The 21502-nt window shown below is 39.8% G+C and overlaps 2 protein-coding genes, 1 non-coding gene and 1 pseudogene across 3 annotated transcripts; 1 reads left to right on the forward strand and 3 right to left on the reverse strand.

Moving 5' to 3' along the window:
- Positions 1 to 830: 830 nt before the first annotated feature.
- On the reverse strand, positions 831 to 17450 carry LOC137744437 (uncharacterized). The gene is made up of 6 exons (XM_068484251.1): positions 17201 to 17450; positions 8231 to 8784; positions 7591 to 7789; positions 6932 to 7428; positions 5412 to 6703; positions 831 to 915 (listed from the first exon to the last, which is right to left on the reverse strand). Exons 1-6 carry the CDS (start codon positions 17448 to 17450, stop codon positions 831 to 833), a joined length of 2877 nt encoding a protein of 958 aa, XP_068340352.1.
- LOC137746355 (small nucleolar RNA R71) lies at positions 2531 to 2641 on the forward strand. Its single transcript, XR_011069826.1, has one exon. It is a non-coding gene; the product is annotated as a small nucleolar RNA R71 (small nucleolar RNA).
- A 505-nt stretch (positions 17451 to 17955) lies between the features above and the next one.
- Positions 17956 to 18744, reverse strand: LOC137744438 (adenosine kinase 2-like; annotated as a pseudogene).
- A 143-nt stretch (positions 18745 to 18887) lies between these two features.
- Positions 18888 to 19277, reverse strand: LOC137744439 (splicing factor SF3a60 homolog). The gene has a single exon (XM_068484252.1). It carries the CDS (start codon positions 19275 to 19277, stop codon positions 18888 to 18890), a length of 390 nt encoding a protein of 129 aa, XP_068340353.1.
- Between the last annotated feature and the right edge of the window lie 2225 nt (positions 19278 to 21502).

A 21502-nucleotide genomic window follows, 5' to 3' on the forward strand; every position in this document is an offset into this window, starting at 1 on the left:
TCTTTCTACCATGTCAGAAAAGATTGCCAACATGCATCTTTGGAATGTTGCTGGAGCATTGCAAAGTCCAAAAGGCATTCTTCTATATGCAAATGTGCCAAACGGGCAAGTAAAGGTAGTTTTCTCTTGATCCTCCGGAGCAATTGCAATTTGATTGTAACCTGAGTAACCATCAAGAAAACAATAGTGTGAGTAACCTGCCAATCTCTCAAGCATTTGATCTATGAAAGGCATAGGAAAGTAATCTTTTCTAGTGCTAGAATTCAACTTCCTGTAATCAGTGCAAACACGCCAACTAGCCGTGGGTTTTGTGGGCACAAGCTCTTTGTTTTCATTCTTCATCACCATGATTCCCACCTTCTTAGGTACCACCTGAATAGCACTCACCCATTTGCTATCAGAAATGGGATATATGATCCCCACATCTAACAACTTCAACACTTCATTCCTCACAACTTCCTTCATGTGTGGATTGAGCCTCCTTTGTGGTTCACGGGTTGACTTTGCTCCTTCTTCCAAAAGAATCCTATGCATGCACATGGTAGGGCTTATTCCCTTGATATCTGCAATAGACCAACCAATAACTGATTTGAACTCTTTTAACACCCTAATTAGTTTATCTTCTTCATTTGGGGTGAGGTCAGAAGTTATGATAACTGGAAGAGTTTCAAATTCAGCTAGATATGCATACTTTAGATGTGGTGGACGTGGTTTAAGTTCAAGTTTTGGTGCCTTAACAGTGGAAGGGGTTAAATGTGACCTCGATGGTTCTAAAGGCTCTAAAAGAGGTAAAATATTCAAAGGATACGGTGCCAATGCTTCCAAGGCAGCTACCTCTTCCATGAGTGCATCTTCTTCATCAAACTCATCTTGAGATTAACTCTAAACAGTTTGTAATGGTTCATTAGATTGTGCCTGCAAGAACTTAGAGAAAACAAGCGAATCAAGCACATCAATGGCATAACAATCAAGAGATGAAGAAGGATGTGAAAGAGACTCAAACACTTTGAATTGAACGGTCTCTCCTAGCACTGTCATAGTGAGGAGTCCATTTTGCACATCAATGATGGTCTTGGCCGTGGCCATAAACGGTCTCCCAAGCAAAATAGGCAATTCTCGGTCATGTATAGGAGCTTCTTCCATGTCCAACACTACAAAATCCGCAGGCAAGATTAGTTTATCAATTTGAACTAGAATATCCTCTACTATACCTCTTGGATATTTCACGGATCTGTCTGCAAGTTGTAATGAGATGGTGGTGGCTTTCAATTCCCCCAAACCTAGTTGAAGGTATACGGAATAAGGCATTAAGTTGATGCTAGCACCTAAGTCAAGCATCGCCTTCTCTACCTTCTTGTCTCCTATGGTGATGTTGATAGAAAAACTTCCTGGATCCTTGAGCTTTGGTGGAAGTTTTCTTTGCAACACGGCACTTACATTCTCGGACACCACTACCTTCTCATGTGGTCCATACTTCCTTTTGTAGTTGTTTAACTCTTTGAAGAACTTCCCATAAGCTGGCATGTTCCTAATGACATCAAGCAAAGGTAAGTTAACATTCACCTTACTTAGAATATCAAAAATCTCTTTAAATGACTTATCCTGCTTGCTCTTGGCAAGTCTTCCAGGGAATGGTATTGGTGGAGTGTAAGGTTTCTCAGCCTTGTGAAGATTTGGTGCTTCAAACGAGGGAGTAGCATGGCTTGGTTCCTCATTTGGTTTCTCATTTTCTCCTTGAGTAACCCCTGCATTCACATGATCAGATTCATTAGTAACTTCATTGCCAACTCTATTATTGATAACCTTACCACTTTTAAGTGTAGTGATTGCTTTGGCTTGCTCTTGGTTCCTTTGGAGTATCACAGGTTGGCTTGGAAACTTTCCAACCTCTCTTTGGCTCAAGGCATCTGCAATCTGCCCCAATTGTGTCTCCATTTTGGTCAGAGCCGCCGAATGTTGTTGGAGAGTGCTATTGGTGGTTTGTTGGAATTGCAAGGTATTTTGGGCTAACAATTTAACCGTATCCTCAAGAGTAGGTTTTGGTTGGAAGTTTTGGAATTGATTGTTGTTCTTCCACGAAAGATTAGGATGATCTCTCCAACTTGGGTTATATGTATTGGAATACACATCATTCCTTGGCCTTTGATTGTAAGAATTCATGAGGTTCACTTGCTCTTGGACATACTCGGGGTAAGCCTCCCTAGATGGACATTGATGAGTAAGGTGGCTTGGTATGTTGCAAATGGCACACACTTCACTTGCTTTTGGCACCATGTTGAGCACGGATTCAAGCTTCTTTTCTAGGTTAGCTACCTGCAAAGAAAGATCATGATTAGAGCTTGTTTCATATACTCCAACTCTCTTACCCCTTACATCTTTGTGTTGAGCATTAGATCCCAACATCTCATAAATGTTATATGACTCTTGAGCATTCTTTTTCTTCAAAGCTCCACCTAATGCATTATCAACAGTTGATTGACATGTTTGGGTTAGTCCATCGTAGAAAATTTGCATTTGTAAGTGAAGAGGTAACCCATGGTGTGGACATTGCAACAAAAGGCCTTTAAAGCGCTCCCAACACTCATTGAAAGGTTCTTCATCATCTTGTTTGAAGTTGAAGATTTGTCCCCTTAATGTGGCTGTCTTTTGAGTGGAAAAGAACTTTTCCAAAAACTTCTTAGCCACGGCATCCCATGTGGTGAGTGAACCAGGTACTAGAGTCATTAACCAACCCTTGGCCCTATCTTTCAAGGTGTAAGGGAACACTCTCATCCTCAGATTTGCTTCACTTACTCCCTGTAACGGTAAACCACTCACAACATTGTAAAATTCTTTAATATGAGCTAAAGGATCTTCATTAGGTAAGCCATAAAAAGAAGGAAACATATGGAAATGTGAAGATTTAAGATCATAGTTTCTAGCTTCTGTGGGCAGCAAGATGCATGAAGGTGAATTTGGTATGATTGGTTGAGCAAAATCCTCCAAAGCTCGAAGATCATCTTGGTCGCCCGCCATCTCTTCTTCTCTTTCCCAATTAAAGTGCTCCGATCCTTCACTTGTTGGACTAGACGGTTTCCCTTCCTCTTCTTCACGGACAATGGAGGAACTTGTTGGCACAAAGCTTTCCAAAGTGTTGCCCTTTAACCGTTCAATTCTTTGGCCTAATTCAGCAAGTCTATTTGACATATACTACCTGAAACAAGATAAAACAAGTTTGAATAAAAATCAGAAATCTACTTAAAATGAAAAGAACAAGGTTTAATATCAAAACAAGCAATTATAAGGGACTGAAATCAGTCCCCGGCAACGGCGCCATTTTAATTGAGGTTTTCCTTCTTCGTGCTAGAATATGTTTAGTATAATGGCACAAGTAAGGGTGTCGAATCCACAGGGACTAATTGGACCTATATAATCACTTGTTTTGCAAGAACTTTTTACTAGAGAAATAAAACTAATCAATGTAGGCAGATTTGTTGTTGTAACTTGAAAGCATAAGGAAATGAAGTAAACACAAATAAATGAATCAACAACTAATAAAATGAGATAGTACCAATGGAGATGAAGCTAGGGATTCGATTTTACCATTGCTAACCCAAGGCCATGTTTGTTAAATCAGTTTATACTCAGTCATCTACCTATTTCTTGAGTTTGTTTCACTTAGATATGATCAACCATATGATGTGTGGATTTGATCAAATGTCTCTAATCATGAGCCTAATTGTGATGTGCAACTTTGGTTCCTAATCAAGAATATGTAGTGCACAAGAAACTTTCACAAAACCAAAGGGAACACTCAGCAGGATGTTTGCAAAACATTCCCTTCATTCATTCACATATCCACCAAGATTATGCATGATGTGTGCTTTAATCTTGGCTAAACAACCTGTGGTTAATTCAAATGATGATCAAGCATTAAAATCAACACACTAAGTCACAATTAAATCGAAGAATGAAACAAGAAATAGATAAATTAAATGAGAATTCTGAATTAACTACATGGCAATCTTGCAAGGCTACATCGAATCCCTAGAGAGAGATTAGTTACACTTCATGTTTACAAAAGGTTTGACATAAAAATATATAACATGAGTGAACATAGGATTAAGAAGAAAGAACCCTTGAAGCAAAACTGATGTTGAAATCCCTTAAGAGTTGCCTTCGGTGTTGGTGCTCCAAGTGTGTTGTAAATGAAGGTGGAGCGGCTAAGGTTGAATGGTTTCTGCAAATGGGAGAGTGTATGGAATGGAATGAAGCCGAGAAGAGATTGTGTAGAAATGGAATGGGAGCTTGCGGCAAAGGGGAAGATTGGATGTGTTTGTGGTGTCTTGTGTATGAAAATGAGATGTGATTTTTGTGTATGAATGCAAGGGTTTTTATAGGGGGAATGGGAGAATATGTGGGTGATTGTTTAAGAGTGAATGTGGTTGTTATGATTGAGAGTGCATGTGGATGAAATAATGATGGAAAAAGAGCTAGGTTGTTCGTGTGTGAATGCATGTGTTGAATTTGTGATGCAATGATGAAAGAGTAAGTGCATGTGTGTGTGAATGGTGGTGCAATGATGAAAGAGTAAGTGCATGTGTGTGTGAATGGTGGTGCAATGATGAAATGATGAAGTAGGAAGGTGGAAATGCATGTGTTGAATTGGTGGTGCAATGATGAAAGAGTAAGTGCATGTGTGTGTGAATGGTGGTGCAATGATGAAAGAGTAAGTGCATGTGTGTGTGAATGGTGGTGCAATGATGAAATGATGAAGTAGGAAGGTGGAAATGCATGTGTTGAATTGGTGGTGCAATGATGAAAGAGTAAGTGCATGTGTGTGTGAATGGTGGTGCAATGATGAAAGAGTAAGTGCATGTGTGTGTGAATGGTGATGCAATGATGAAATGATGAAGTAGGAAGGTGGAAATGCATGTGGCTAAGGGTTGTTGATTGGGCTAGAGGTTTTGTATGGCTCAAAGGATTGTTTGATTGGGCTAGGCCCTTTGTTTTATGTCCAAAGTGCATACAAGGCTTTCAAATTCGTCCAACACTTTGGCTCCAAGCATATGCTATCCATTCCAAGCCCAATTTTGCTCCAAAATGCTCCAAAATGCATCTTTTTGCTTCCTTAGCCATATGAACCTAAAAACACACGAAAATGGCTTAAACTACTAAAACAACTATGAATTAACAACATAGATGCATGAAAACAAGCTAAGTAAGTCGCCTAAATATGCTCCTATCACTTGTACACAAAATCCATGGTGATATTTTCCCATTTCCACTCTGGAACGGGAAGCGGCTGTAACAACCCAAACGGCTTCTTCCTCTCTGCTTTAACCTGCTGACAAATGGCACACCTACTCACATACTCGGCTATTTCCCTCTTCATACCCGGCCAATAATAAAATGGTCGAATGGTATGATACATTTTAGTAGCTCCTGGATGCATGGCATAAGCCGAGATATGTGCTTCATCAAGAATTTCCTTCTTCAAATCCTCAATATTAGGTACAAACATTCTTCCCTCTTGCATCAACATGCCATCCGAATCACGAACTCTGAGGTCTCGCCTCCTTCCTCGAACTTGAGCTTGGATAAGTTCTTGAGTCTCCTGATCAGCTACCTGAGTTTCAAGCACCCGATCAACAAGTATCGGCCTAACTTGGAAATTAGCAAGTAACGCCACCTCTCGGTCTTCGGCTTCTAACCTTACTCCCGTAGCACGCAAGTCAGCCAAAAGAGGAACACGACTAGCGTACAACGCATTAATACGACCTTGAGACTTCCGGCTAAGTGCATCAGCAACTACATTCGCACGACCAGGGTGATAATCAATCGTGCAGTCGTAATCGCTGAGCAACTCCATCCACCTCCGCTGACGAAGATTAAGTTCCTTCTGAGTAAAAAGATACTGGAGACTCTTATGATCAGTAAAGATCCTACACTTCTCACCATAAAGATAGTGTCTCCACAACTTCAATGCGAAAATGATAGCAGCCAGCTCCAAATCATGCGTAGGGTAATTCAACTGATGAGGTTTCAACTGCCGCAAGGCATAAGCAATCACCCTACCATGCTGCATCAATACACATCCCAGACCATTCAAGGAAGCATCGCTATAAACCTCGAAATCACCACTATCGTCTGGGAGTGCCAAAACAGGTGCATGAGTGAGACAATGCTTCAACTGCTGGAAACTCTGCTCACACCTATCATCCCACTCAAATTTAACATCCTTCCTCGTTAATCTCGTCAGTGGCAAGGCAATCACCGAAAAATCCTTAACGAATCTCCGATAATACCCTGCCAACCCAAGGAAACTTCTCACCTCGGTGACGGTTCGCGGTTGCTCCCAACTCTCTACCGCTGCAACCTTCTGAGGCTCAACCAAAATACCTTGAGCAGAAATGATGTGCCCCAAGAACGCAACTTGATCTAACCAGAACTGGCACTTGCTAAACTTAGCATATAACTGGTGTTCCCTCAACCTCTTCAACACCAAAGTAAGATGTCGAACATGCTCCGCCTTCGACTTAGAATACACCAGAATATCGTCGATGAAGACAATAACAAATCTATCCAAGTAAGGCTGGAACACCCGATTCATCAAATCCATGAAAGCTGCTGGTGCATTCGTCAACCCAAATGGCATAACCAGAAACTCGTAATGACCATAACGAGTCCTGAACGCCGTCTTAGGGACATCATCCCTACTGATCTTCAGCTGATAGTAACCAGACCTCAAGTCTATCTTAGAAAACACACAAGCACCTCTCAGCTGATCGAACAAATCATCGATACGAGGCAATGGATAACGGTTTTTAATCGTCACCCGATTCAATTGCCTGTAGTCGATGCACAGCCTCAAAGTTCCATCCTTCTTCCTCACAAACAGAACTGGAGCACCCCAAGGCGAAGTACTAGGCTGAATAAATCCCTTATCCACTAACTCCTGCAACTGAACTTTCAATTCCCTTAACTCTGCGGGAGCCATACGATAAGGAGTTAAAGAAATAGGATTAGTACCTGGAAGCAACTCAATAGTGAACTCCACATCTCGATATGGGGGTAAACCAGGTAAATCCTCGGGGAAAACATCAGGGAAAAGTCTGACCACTCTCACATCCTCAACTCTGTTAGGAACAGCCTCATCTAACACCACATGAGCTAGGTACCCCTGACAACCCTTAGATAACAACTTTTTCGCTCGCAGCGCCGAAATAACGCCATGTCTCACCCCACTCTGCTCACCCACGAAAGTAACCACAGGTAGTCCAGGTCGGTGAAATGTAACTACTTTCCCGTAACAGTCAATGTTGGCACGATAGAAGTGCAACCAATCCGTGCCCAGAATCACATCAAAGTCCACAATATCTAACGGGATAAGATCGGCTGACAAAGCAACATCCTCTACGATCACCAGACATCCTGGGTACACACAATCTACAACATATCTTTCTCCTCTAGGCATAGCAAACTCTAAATCATACCCTAGAGGTGTGGGGCGAGGTTGCGTCACTTGAGCAAATGTATGAGAAATTACGGAATGTGTAGCTCCACAATCAATTAAGACTCTAGCAAAACAACCAAGAATGTTCAACGTACCCATAATCAAGTCTGGGTTGTTCTGAGCGTCCTGCAGGGAAATATTGTGAAGACGCCCCTGGCCCTGCTGACGTCCGCTGCGGCCTCTGCTCGCCTGAACGCCGCGTCCCTGAGCACCACGCCCCTGACTGGGCTGGCCCGACTGTCTCGAAGACCCTGCACTGCTAGTGGCAATCTCCCCCTGCTGATATTGTCCTCCCTGGTACCACTAAGAACCACCTACTGGAGCTGGAGGATACGGCATATAGCCGCCTGAATACTGGGGATAGCCACCCTGGGAATAGGGATCCTGAGGGTACTGATACTGCCCCAGAGCATAAGGGACAGCATCACCCTGATAGTGGTAAGCACCACCTCGACCCGTCTGGCCGTAGCTACTAGAACCCTGGATCTGCTGGAGTGGTGCAGGTGGTGGCATAAAGGTCTGCTGCGGTTTCTGCTGCTGCTGACCCTGGGGACAATTCGCCGCTCTATGTCTCATCTATCCACACGTGAAGCAACCACTGCTACCACGTCTACACTCGCCGAAATGCCGGTTGTTACACCTACGGCAAACTGGGGCTCTGCCTCGACCACCATCACCCTGCCTCTGGCCTCTAGCACCACCAGAAAATCTACCTCCACGACCCTGTCCAGTGGCACTGAAGCCACCACTCGAAGAACTAGAACTAGCTCCACCTCTCTTGAAGTTCTGAGTCTGGCGAGGCCCGAGCAATGCTTGGCCCTTACCCTTGTCATCCTTCTTCTGATTGTCGTCTTTTTCTTCATAACTGTCGCTCGACATATTCTCAGAGTCCTCAATTCTCAGCAGTATCTCATAGAAGTCCTGGTAAGTCTCGCTGTGGACAGCAGTCGCCATAGAACGCCACCTCTTCCTAGTGCCCAAACGGAAACGACGGAGCATCTCTGCTGGATTACCAGCAACATCAGGATGGTAGCGGGACAGATCAGTAAACTTACGGTAGTACTCCTTCGCCGACATCTTCCGCTGCTTCAGTTCGGTAAACTCCTGCTTCTTACGGTCAATGTACTCAGGGGGCACATATCTCCTCTTGAACAAATCCGTAAAAACATTCCAATTCGTCCTCTGATCTGGAGTCAACCTACGAAGCTCCTGCTCCCACCAAGCTGCCGACTCCGTATCCAGAAACCATGAGGTCGTCTCGACCCACCTCTCAACAGGAAGGTCTTCCCCTGATTATGCAGCACACGGAAAGTCTTCTCTATGTGTTCTAGCCAGTGCTCTGCGCCCTCATGCCCCTCACTGCCCTTAAACTTATCCAACTTCAGATTATACATAGTCTCCAGAGGAGTCCTCTAGGGAGGGCGCATCACTGACTGAAGGGCTGTAGCAAAAACTTCCCCCAACTGAGCAACATCGGGGAAGCTAGACTCAGAAGAACGACGTGGTTCCCGACGAGGAGGCATAATTCTGACAGAAGACACCAAAACCATTAGAATACTCACAAGGACACAGGACTGCCAAACCTAGGCTCTGATACCAAACTGACACACCCCGACCGAGATCGGAGCGTGCTGGCCGTCACAAGTAACAAGTATAGCCACCACTCCTCTAGAACTTGTACATTCTGAAGTCTATGGGCATATGCAAACACCTACAAAGGCTGGGAAGTATTTTCTCACCTTTATAGATGATTGCACTAGGATGTGTTGGATCTATTTCTTGAGATACAAGTATGAGATATTTAATGTTTTTCAAGAAATTATAGGCTAGTGTTGGATTGCAAAGTGGTTACAAGTGATAGAGGTGGAAAGTACACTTTTATAGAGTTCAATCAGTTCTATGAAGATATGGGAATAGAAAAGAAACTTACAGTAGCATATTCACCACAACAAAATGGTGTTGTAGAGATGAAGAATAGAAATATAGTTGAAATGACAAAGTGTCTGATGTTGAAAAAGAAGATACCATTTGAGTTTTGGGCTGAGGCAGTTAACACTACCGTATATATCTTGAATAGGTGTCCAACAAAGCCACTAGACAATAAGACACCCTTTGAAGCCTATAGTGGAAGGAAGCCAGGAATTAGACACTTAAAAGTGTTTGGTGTCACTTTGTTATTTTCATGTACCAAACCAACAGAGATACGAGCTTGAAATAGCAAGTACAAGATGAATTTTCTTAGGATATAGGAGCAGTGAGAAAGGTTATAGGCTTTACAATATAGAATCTGGGAAATTCATTATTTCCAGAAATATAATATCCAATGAAAATGCGTTTTGGGACTGGGATACCCCGAAAGAAAGAAGTATCATTATGTTAATTACAGAAATGCCAAGTGAAGTGCAAGGATATGAAAGGAGTTATATAGAGCCTAATATATCTCAAGTTAATGTTCATGAATCATAAGGAGGTTAAAGTGGAAATGGTGGAGAATCAAGTTCTAATGTCTATCATGATATTCAGTGTGGAATCACAGGTCTATAGGAATTTGGCCACACTCATCTCAAATTCAAGAGCCTAACCTAAGCGTATGAGAAATGCAATTGGTACATCATTGAGCCAAAATGCTTTGAAGAAGCAGCCACGGATTAATCATGGCAGAAGGCTATGGAAATTGAAATTGCCATGATTGAGAAGAACTGTACTTGGGAACTTGTTGATAAACCATTTGACAAACCAGTTATTGGTGTTAAATGGATTTACAAAACAAAGTTGAATTTAGATGGTTCTGTACAAAAGAATAAAGCAAATTTAGTAGCAAAGGGATATTTTCAAAAGCTTGGAGTGGACTTTAATGAGACATTTGCTCCTGTTGGAAGACTTGACACCATAAGAACTTTAATAGCTCTAGGAGCTCAAAGAGGTTGGAAACTATGTCAATTAGATATGAAGTTTTCATTTCTCAATGGGGTATATGTTGATCAACCTCTTGAATTTGTGATTCAAGACAAAGAAGACAAAGAAGACAAAGAAGACAAAGTTTACATACTCAATAAAGCATTATATGGTTTGAAGTAAGCTCCTAGTAAAACTACATTGTATATCAAAACAACTGATACAGGTATTCTCATTGTCTCTTTGTATGTAGATAATATCATTCACACTAGAAGTTCAAATGAGTTGATTTATGAGTTTAAAACTAAAATGATGATGCCATATGAGATGAAGAGATTTTGGGACTAATTTAGTGTAACATCAAAGTGTAGGACTAGATTATCATCTCAAAATAATATAATGATATTAATGGCAGTGGTCTTCCAAAATTAACAAGTAAAAGAACTTCCAAAGAAGTCCATTTACTTGGTTCATTTGAATGATCAATGTATAGTGAGTGATAGAATTCATGCTATACATGTACTCTAATTTATCCGAAGGTATTGTAATACATATAGTTTTGCAGTTTTATGACTTGGGTATGCAAGATTTGAAACTGATAATTATGTATGGACAATCTCTTGCCCAAAGATGTGACTAAATCCATAGATTAAGAATGACAAGACATGTTGTTGAAAGTTCTTGATCATATATTTATGAAGTTTTTTCAAATGATTTTAAGTTAACAGATTTCAATATGATGAGTTTGGTGAATGTTGAGAAGTTAAGGGGCAACAACTTCAAAACCTGGAAGAAGCAGATTGAAATGAATCTTGGAATGTTAGAGTTCAATGTTGCATTCAGAGTTCCTCAGCCTGTAGCACTGACTAAAGTTCTTTGCAAAATGGGAAAGGGCTAATCAAATGTCCTTGCTCATAATGCAAAACTCAATAGAGGAACATGTGAGAGGTGGTATTCTTAGTTATGATTTGGCTAAGGCTTATTTGGACAAAATAGAGGAGAGGTTTAAAAGATCAGACAAAGCTAAAACTGGTGTACTTTTGTCAGCTTTCATTAACACTAAGCACGATGGTTCTGGGAGTGTTCGTGAACATTTGTTGAAGTTGGTTAATCTCGCCAATAAATTGAATGCCATGGACATTAGCATTACCGATCAATTCCTTGTGCATATGGCATTTTACTCACTTTCAATGATTATGAGTAGTTGAAAGTGAGCTTCAAAAGGAATCCTGGAGTGTAAATGAACTCATCTCCATTTGCTACCAAGAAGAGGAGAGACTGAAAAAGATGAAGACTAATAGACTAGAGTTTTGCTAACCTTGTGAATGTTGGAAAAGGCAAGGGAAAGATTACTTCAATTCCCAAGAATGACAATTACAAAGGGAAGAAGCCATTTAAGATTCAAAAGAATTGGTTCTACTTCTGGAACAAAGCAGCAGTTCAAGTCCAATGCAGTGCCTGCTAGACCAAATGCAATTTCCATGAGTAATGAACCTAAATTTAACAAACCAGGTGTCAAAAAGTGTCATTTTTGTCAATCTAAGGATCATTTAGGAAAGATTTTGCTAGTTTTAAAGCCTGGTTAATCAAGAAAGGTACCAAAATCTTTAATGTTTTTGTTACAGTAGAGTCTAATATGGTCTTTATACCTCAAAAGTTTTGGTGGTTTGACATTGGTTGTTCTATACATATAACCAATTCTTTGCTGGGATTTCAAAGCCAGAAGAAAACAAGTAAGAAGATCTACAATGTTTACGTTGGAAATGGAAATAAAGTTGCAGTTCAATCTGTTAGTATTATTAAACTGAGATTGTTAACTGCCTATGTTTTATCTTTAAGTAATGTACTTTATGTTCCTTCCATGAGAAGGAACTTGTTTTTTGTTATTCAATTTGTAAAAGATGGTTTTTCCTTTATTGGAGATATTAATCAAATTAAGTATTATGTTCAAAGTTAGTATGACAATCTTATTGGTTATGCATTTACGTATGGTGACTTATGGCAATTACAATGTACATACCGTCAAAAGTGTCTCAATGCTGAACATTCAACTCCTAGACGTATGCTTACTGATGATAAGTCTTTCATGCTTTGGCATCAAAGACTACGGCATATATCCAAGGAAAGAATTATGAGACTAGTTAAGGATGGCATGTTGCCACAGTTCAATTTTTTTGATGCAATGAAATGCATTGACTGCATTAAGGGCAAAACCACCAATTCAACAAATAAAGTTAATGCAACCAAGAGCTGTAATATCTTGTAAATCATACATACTAATGTATGTGGTCCATTTCCAACTAAAACAAAATTTGGAAATTCATATTTTGTTCTCTTTATAGATGATTTTTCAAGATACACTTTCTTATATTTGATTTCAAAAAAACTCACAAGTGTTGAATTGTTTTAAAATTTTAAAATTAGAAGTTGAGAAACAGTTAGACAAGAGGATTAAGATTGTAAGGCCCGATTGTGGAGGTTAATTCTATGGAAGATACATTGATAAAGGATAGAACAAAGGTCTATTTACTTTATTCTTGCAGCAAGAAGGAGTAGTGGCTTAATACACTACTCCTGGAACTCTATCTCAAAATGGTGTAGTTGAACGTAAAAATTGTACATTGAAGGATATGGTTCGAAGTATGATCTCTCACACTCACTTATTAGATTTCCTTTGGGGTGAAGCATTGCAAACAACTAATTACATCTTAAATAGAGTTCATACTAAAGCTGTGAATGTTACACCATTTGAAAAATGGACAGGCAGAAAGCCTAGCTTGTCTCACTTTCATACATGGGGTTGTAAGTGTGAGGCAAGGCTCTACAATCGAGTGGAAAAGAAGTTTGATATGAGAACCACCAGTTGCCATTTTGTTGGTTATGCAGAAACGTCTAAAGGGTATAGATTTTACTATCCTAGTGCACTGACTAGGATAGTTGAAAATAATAATGCTAAGTTTATTGAGGAATGTAATGACTTGAGTTCTCAGTCCAGCAATCTCTATGTGTTTGAAAAAGTGAATAAAGAGGAGCAGACCATTGAACCATCCAAAAATGAGATAGTCTTGCCTATGCCATTATTTACTTCATAGCTGGATGACACTGCAATTGCATCTTCATCTCCAAGAAACATTGCTTCAGGTACTAATGTTGTTTCAGATCCTATGCATTCTCATATGCCAAGTTATTCTTCTCAGCAGCCTTTACCAGTTGATTTTGTCCCAAGTACTCCTTAACAGCCTTTTGCATCAAGTATAACACTTCCCATTACAAACAATTCAACAATAATTTCCCACAGAAAGTCAAGTAGACCTAAGAAGTCACCTATTCGCAATGATTATTTGTGTTATTTACAAGAGATAAAGTATGACATTGGTGACCATGATGATCCAACTTCTTATAAGACTGCCATGGAAAGCACTCAATCTTTAAAGTGGCAAGCTGCTATGGAGGATGAGTTATAGTCAATGCAAAAGAAAAATGTTTGGTTTTTAGGTTAGCCATCAGCCAATGTCAAACCAATTGGTTGTGAATGGGTGTACAAAACAAAATGTGATTCACAAGGGAGAGTTGAGATGTACAAGGCTAGGTTAGTAGCCAAGGGTTTCACATAGAAAGAGGTATTAGATTACAATGAAACCTTTTCTCCAGTTTCGACCAAAGAAACATTCAGAGTTATTATGGCTCTCATTGCTCATTCTAATTTGGAATTACATCAGTTGGATGTGAAAACAGTTTTCCTTAATGGCAATCTTGATGAAGAAATTTACATGCAGCAGCCAATTGGATTCATTGAAAGGGGGAAATAAGCTATGGTTTGTAAGCTAAATAAATCAATATATGGACTTAAGCTGGCATATAGACAATGGTATACAAAATTTGATCATATTGTAACACCTTTTGGTCTTGTGGAGAATAAAATTGACAACTGCATCTATTTGCAAATGCAGAAATCAAATTTCATTTTCATGGTTTTGTATGTGGATGACATTTTGCTTGGTAGTACCAGCAAGCATTTACCAGAAGAAACCAAGGAAATGTTGTCACTGAGTTTTGACATGAAATATTTGGGGGAAGCACATTGTGTGCTAGGCATCGAGATCACTAGGGACAAATCCAAAAGAAGGTTAGGCATGTCTCAGAAGGCACACATTGATAAAGTTCTTAAAAGATTTAATATGGAGAACTGTAGTGGTGGTGATATTCCAATTGGAAAGGGAGATAAGTTGTCACTCTCTCAGTGTCCTATAATAGATCATGAAGTGCAGTCAATGAAAGAAAAGCCTTATACTTCCTTGGTTGGTAGTGTCATGTATCACAGGTTTGTACCATACCTGATTTAGCTTTTGTGCTTAGTGTTCTTGGTAGGTTTCAATCAAATCCAGGATTGGCTCACTAGAATGCAGTTAAGAAGGTGTTTCGATATTTAAAAAAGACTCAATCATTTGTTTTGAGTTATCAACATGTGAACAATTTGGAGTTAGTTTATTATACTGATGCAGATTTGGGAGGGTGTGTAGATGATAGAATGTCTACCAGTGGTTATGTTTCATGCTATGTGGAGGTGCAATTTCATGAAGAAGTAAGAAGCAAACCACAAGAGCAGTGTCTACTATGGAGTCAGAATATATTGGTTGTTTTGAGGCTATGAAGCAATGTAATTAGATGAAAAAAATTATTTATGACATGAAAATAGTGAAGAGCATTGAGAGACCAATTAAACTCTATTGTGGAAACACTGCTGCAGTGTTCTTTGCCAAGAATAACAAGAGATCAGAGGCTTCCGATTTGATGGACATTAAGTATTTGAAAGTTCAAGATCAAGTAAGGGAAGGTGTCATTGATATTGAACACATTAATAGACATGATATGGTTGCTGATCCTTTAACAAAGGCACTAAATGTTACAGTCGTCAATAAGCATGTAATGAAGATGGGCTTGCCGTTCTCATCTGATCTCTCTTAAATGTGGGAGTAAGGTATAAAAGTTTATATGTATATAAATGATAAACTTTTAATCAGTAATGTAATTGTGTTAATGCATGTACTATGATTAATGTTGGTTTATATAATTTCTAAAAGTATGCAAGATATCTGCAATATCTTGGGACCAAGTGATAGGAGCATATTCATGCAACTTAAGTAGCTTGTTCTCGTGCGTTTATGTTGTGTTTACTTAGTTATTTTAGTGTTTAAGGCCACTTTTGTGTATTTTCAGATTATAAGGCCAAAGTGTGCAAGAAGATGCAAATTGGAGTCTTTTGGAGCGAAAGAGGAATGAATGAGTTGAAGACTTGAAGAAACGACGAATTCCTACTCCAACAATGAATTCTTACCAAAACGAGGAATCCTACTCAAACAAGGTTTCCTACTTGAAGTAGGAAAGTTAACCCTAAGTTTCCCGTTTTGGTAACCTTTCCTAAACTTAAACGTCCATATTTTCTAGCCACTTTGAAGACCTTGTAGGCACTTTAGGGCACAAAACAATGGTCCTAGCCCACTTTAAACCCCTTGGCCGTGCCTTAACCCTAGTCCCTTCCCTTGCCGTGCAAGGGGGGGGCACTTTTGTCCAAAGTTGTGCACTTAAAACCTATTTCCTTCTCCTAACCTAACCCTAGCCGCACTCTTTAATCAGTCCCCCTTTAATTTCTGATTTTATTTCCTAAATTCTAGAAGTCTTTGAATTTATTTTAGTTAATAAAAACAAGCTAGGGTTTATTTCTGAAATCATATATGTTTTAAACCCCTAGCCGCATCTCCCATCCATCATCCATAAACCCTAAGCCTTCTAGTTCTAATCTCAGCCGTTCCCTTTAATTTTCTCCCTAGCCGTCACTCCTCACATTCTCCCATTTTTCCACCATAAGCCGTAGTAACATCTCCCATTTTATTTTTCTAAGCCGTGGTCCCCATTCCTCATTCACCTTAAATTATTCATCCTAAGCCGCAACCCCCATTTTTTCTCCCCCATCAACCGTGCATCCACCATTCCATTTTGCAGCCACTCACAAAAGCCGTGGCCCCCCCCCCCCCCATTTATCAAAAACCCTAAAGCTTATTTTATTATGGATTTTGTCTAATCAGCCACATTCACATTTTTAAATGAAGCGGTGATTATTCTACCATTAAACCCTAATTTCCCAAAAAAAAAGCCGTGGCAGCCACCATATTTCCTATTATTACCGTGCCTTCCACCAATACCAGGAGCCTCCCATAAGCCGCAGCCAATATATTATTATTTTCTCCATTCTCCATTTGATATTGGGGGAGCCACCTAAAAACCTAATTAATTTTTCCCTTAAACAGCCGCAATTCTCCCTCATTCAAACCGTGCATTCCCCTTCTAGTCCAGCCATTCTTCCACACCTTCCCCACCATTGCCGCACCACTAAACCTCCATAAATCCATCCCCAACCCAAAATAACATCAAAATCATCCATTTAACCTCACTGCCGCATCAAGGAGAAGAGGAAAGAGGACTTAGAAGCGCAGAAATTCAAGTGGATTCGTTGGGCGTTCTAGGTGTAATTATTAAGTATACAAGTTAGCAATACAGTTAGTAAGTTGGTTAGAGTAGTTAGGCTCTCCCTTATAAAAACAGTTGTGTAATTTTCATTCTATCAATTAATACAAAAGCATATTTCTCTCTCTAAATCTATCTCTATGTAAAACTCTCTGTCTTCTCTTCATCTTCCTTCTTGATTTTCTTTCAATTTCCAAACATTACAATGTAGTTAACATGGTATCAGAGCCACCAAGGCTCACGCCATGGATCTTGGTGGTCGATTCCTCTTCTATCTTTCTTCGTTACTTTCTTTCATTTCCGCGTATTTCCTTATTCGTAATACAAGTGCTCTTTCTTCCTTTCCTTCTCCGTTCAGCTTCCTGTTCACTTTCTCGTTCGCCATGACCGTGTTCTTTGTTGAAGAATTTGGATTCTGCGTAGGGCAACTGGGTTTCTGTCGCTGGAACTGTTCTCTATGTATTGTCCTTTTCACTTGGTGCATTTCTTGGAGCTCGTCTTGTTGCTGGGCAGTCCTCTGATTGCTCTGCTGCTCCATGGCACCGCTGATTGTAGCTCTAACGGCGACGGCGTCGACCGACTGAAAGACACAGAAGGAGCTCGGATTTCTCCTCGCAAGACACCCTAGAAATCTCAACTGCGGAAAAAGGGTTGGTCGGATCCTTGGTGATCTTTCGTTCTTCCATCGCTTGATTTGTAGTTGATTGGTTCTTGGTGGAGTTTCTTGGTTCTAGAATTATGGGGTTTCAGTAAAGTACAGGTCTGTGCATTCTACCTGTTTGTTGATTTGTCTCAGTGAGAATTTCTTTATGTTTGATGAATTCCAAGGTCGATTGTCATTGTCAACTAGTTTGCTCGTCGGTTTCTTGAAGAATTGTTAATTGTGGAGGCTTAAAGATTTGGTTTTGGTTCAATTTCTGGTAGTCTGGTTGGTCTAGGAATGTTGATCTTACTTCCCTTGATAGTCTAGATGAAGAGACTTGGGTTGGGATTAGCAACCAGCACGGTCCTCTGGATGAACAAGATGCGGCTAATATTGGTGAGAAATGAATGACCCTAATGGAAATCGGGCTTTTCTGGGTATGTGCAGCCTGACCTTTGGATGACAACGTTTGCTGCATAACAGCCAGCTTTAACACAGTCCTCAATGGGCTTCTCTTGAACCAGCTGTGACAAAAATCCCCCAACAAATGCATCTCCGGCTCCATTGGTATCAACCAGCTTCTCCTTAGGTAACAATATGACAGGAAATAGTTTCACCTTCCCATCCTCAGCAACTACAACAGGATCTGCACCTTGTGTGATCACAGTAATCCTCTTGTGCGTACCTGATGCTTTGGGCAACTGGGAAATCTTTATGGCGATCTCCTCGACATTCTCAGTCTTCCAGCCATGAACCCTTGAAAAGGTTCTTGCTTCAGTCTCATTCCCAAAAACATAGTCCATGTACGGAAGTGCTTTCTCCTATACATCCTTGAAGAACTCACAAATGAAAGGAGCGGAAAGATTCATTGTGAATACCTTATTGTTTGCCGCTGCATATTCAGCTACCAGTTGAATGGATTCAGGAGACACGATCCAATGTAACTAGTTGCGCCAGGAACTTGAAGCATCCACTGGGCAACTTTGATTGAATTTTGAGTAGCAACTCCAGCAATATACTCTACATTGTAGCTGGAAGACATTTCGTCGTACATGGGCAGATGCTTGTCCTCAGCAAGAATGGCATTGTTCGGCTTGATGTCATATTTTGTCAAGAATTCTTCGTCGACGACGGCAGAGATGTCGAGAAGAGGATTGCCAATCCCCAAGAGGATCTGCTCGTGTGCCATTGATGAAAATAGCGCGGAGTTCTGAGTTGTATTACGAGAGAAGGAGAAGGTGACTTTTGGTCAGGAAGAAATTCGGAGTAAGGACAGTGTGTTATGGGTTTCAAGATTCAAGTTCTCAGTTCTTGCTGGGTTAGCTACATTCTTTAAATCAGCCCCTGTCGCTGCAGATCGGTATATGTCTTCTTATTGTATATGTTACCTTCTCTGTCTTCATACTCTTCTTCAAGATCCGGGCGCCATTTGTCTACACCTTGCCGTGCTTGTATCCTCTTCCATAGTTCTTTAGCTTCCTCTATTGATGTGATCTCATTGAAGTTCTTCGTGTTTGGTATACCTAGGCAATGCATACCATGCTGATGGCGCCATTCCTTAAAATGTCTCTCAAAAGCTCTACGCCCCCAGTAACTGTAATTCCCGAATATCTCGCACTTGAATTCCTGACCAAGACCATGAAGCTTATACAGCCAGTAGGGAATGGGCTTCCCATCCCAACCCATTGGCAATTTCAGTGGATTGTAAATCTGCTTCTTCATTCATCTTGGTGGTGCAGCTTTCCGAGAAGTTCTTTCTCTGCTTCACTGATAGTCTGCAAGGTTACTGGGTTTGATCTTTCTGCAACTCTTGATATATTTGGAAAAATGCGTGTGAATTCTTGCATTCTGGTATGTACAATTTTGTGGTTGTTCCGATTATGGTTTGTGTCAAAATTCAGAAATGTACTGTCTAAGAAGATTGTTCAGCAGCTAACTGAGGAGTGGTGCAGTATTTTCCTTATTACAGCCTATAATGTCGAGTTTAACCAACTCAATTGTTAGCATGAATCTACAGTAAGTCCGGTTATACGATGAAGTTTGATGAAGTTGTAAACGGTAAATCCCACGAAGGGTAATTCCGTGATGTACGTAGGTACATCCCACGAAGGGTAATCCTACATTGATGTTGATTTTCTGTTGTTGAAATTGTGAAGGCCGATGCCACTGTTAAGAGTAGTTGTATTTTGGTAAAATCCACAAAGGGCGATCCCATTGTGCTATAGTTAAGGCCAATGCCACACTATAGTTTGTTATTTGTCTGTTTAAAGGCCGAAGCCAATGTTAAATGAAGTTGTTGACGGTAAATCCCACGAAGGGTAATCCCGCAAGAAGTTGTTATAACCGGCCTGAGGGTGTGTTACAATTTTATAAGAGGCTGTTCTTGGAAGATTGCAGATGGTTCAACATTGTGTTCAATGATTGTAGATGTTCTTTCAATCTCAAACTGGGTTTCCCCAGTTGAGATTGAGGGGGAGTATTAAGTATACAAGTTAGCAATACAGTTAGTAAGTTGGTTAGAGTAGTTAGGCTCTCCCTTATAAAAACAGTTGTGTAATTTTCATTCTATCAATTAATACAAAAGCATATTTCTCTCTCTAAATCTATCTCTATGTAAAACTCTCTGTCTTCTCTTCATCTTCCTTCTTGATTTTCTTTCAATTTCCAAAACATTACAATGTAGTTAACAGTAATCCATCCTTTGTTCTTTATGTTTAAATTCAATTTTATTTTTCTTGTTGTGAACATGAGAGGCTAAACCCCTATTTAGCTAGGGGGTGATTCGAAACCATGTTTATGCTTGCAAGATGATTTGATTACTTTTGGTTGGAATTTCATGTATTGTGGATTCAATTTGTTTAACTGCTTGATCGATAACTTATTTATGTATGTTTATTGAGAGTGCACGCTTAATTTTCATGCATGAATATGACGCTAGAATATAAGTGAGTTTCACCTAATAGTTATGAACTTATATTCACAAGTAGTGGAGGTTGCTTATAAACAATCGCGTTAAATGAATTCTTGGCACTAGTTTCATGCTCATCATAGTAACGAATGCCTCGTCGACACTTATAGTTTTCATGATGCTTAATGATCTTTGATTGTATCTTTATTGTGCTTTTCACGTAAAGGACTTTTGGAGAATGTTTTGAATTGCGTTGCGCTAACCCATCCAATTCATTAACTTAAGGAAAACTTGACGGTTAATTTAAGCGGACCTAATTAACCCGGGGTGTTGAGTTTCATAATTTATCGAAAGACCAACTGAAAATCAAATTGTATGCAAGTGTGACATGTGTGGAGAAGGACCTTCTAGCTAGCATTCATCCATATTTTCATCACATTCATATTTACATTCTGCCTTTAAATTACAATCTGTGTATTTAGTTTAATTTCGTCCAAACCTCAATCCCCCTTTACCTTAGTGTCTAATTTAGTTAGAAAGTGTCTTAGTTTGTGTTTATAAGTGTTTTGTATTCTTTGAGTCTTTTGATTTGTTTTAGTGTTTTATTGTTTAGTTTTGCATTCTTTGAGTCTAGTTTAGTGTTTTAACGTTTGTTTTACATTTTTGAGTCAGTTCCAAGTGATTTAGTAATCCCTCCTAATCCCCGGTCTAGAACGATCCCTACTTGCATCTTTACTACAATTGTCACAAGAGGGTTTTAATTTGTGTGCTTAATTAGTTAGCATCAAATTTTTGGCGCCGTTGCCGGGGATTAGCAACTTTGCTAATCCCTTGGTTCTTTTCTTTTTGGTTTAGTTGTTTTCGTTTTAGTTTCTAACTTAGTGTTGTTTTCTTTGTTTGTTGTTACTTTTGATATTTGATTTAGTTCTCTTTCTTTGATTTTAGGTACTAGAGAAGTAAGATATGGATTTTGCTAGCATTCAAGCTCAATTGGCAAATCTTACTTCTCAATTGTCGCCGTATGCCGAAAGGACCACAA

Source organism: Pyrus communis, chromosome 9 (genome assembly GCF_963583255.1).
Source record: "Pyrus communis chromosome 9, drPyrComm1.1, whole genome shotgun sequence".
Classification (NCBI taxonomy): domain Eukaryota; kingdom Viridiplantae; phylum Streptophyta; class Magnoliopsida; order Rosales; family Rosaceae; genus Pyrus; species Pyrus communis.

What these genes read in the sequence shown, in the direction of transcription:
- LOC137744439 (XM_068484252.1), bottom strand. Translation starts at nt 19,277, where the DNA reads ATGAAGAAGCAGATTTACAATCCACTGAAATTGCCAATGGGTTGGGAT.
- LOC137744437 (XM_068484251.1), bottom strand. Translation starts at nt 17,450, where the DNA reads ATGGAGCAGCAGAGCAATCAGAGGACTGCCCAGCAACAAGACGAGCTC. An exon ending in CTTCGAGTGGTGGCTTCAGT is followed by an intron (nt 7,790 to 8,230) that starts GCCACTGGACAG and finishes TAGTGGTACCAG; the next exon opens with GGAGGACAATATCAGCAGGG. An exon ending in CATCCAGGAGCTACTAAAAT is followed by an intron (nt 916 to 5,411) that starts GTATCATACCAT and finishes AAGTTCTTGCAG; the next exon opens with GCACAATCTAATGAACCATT.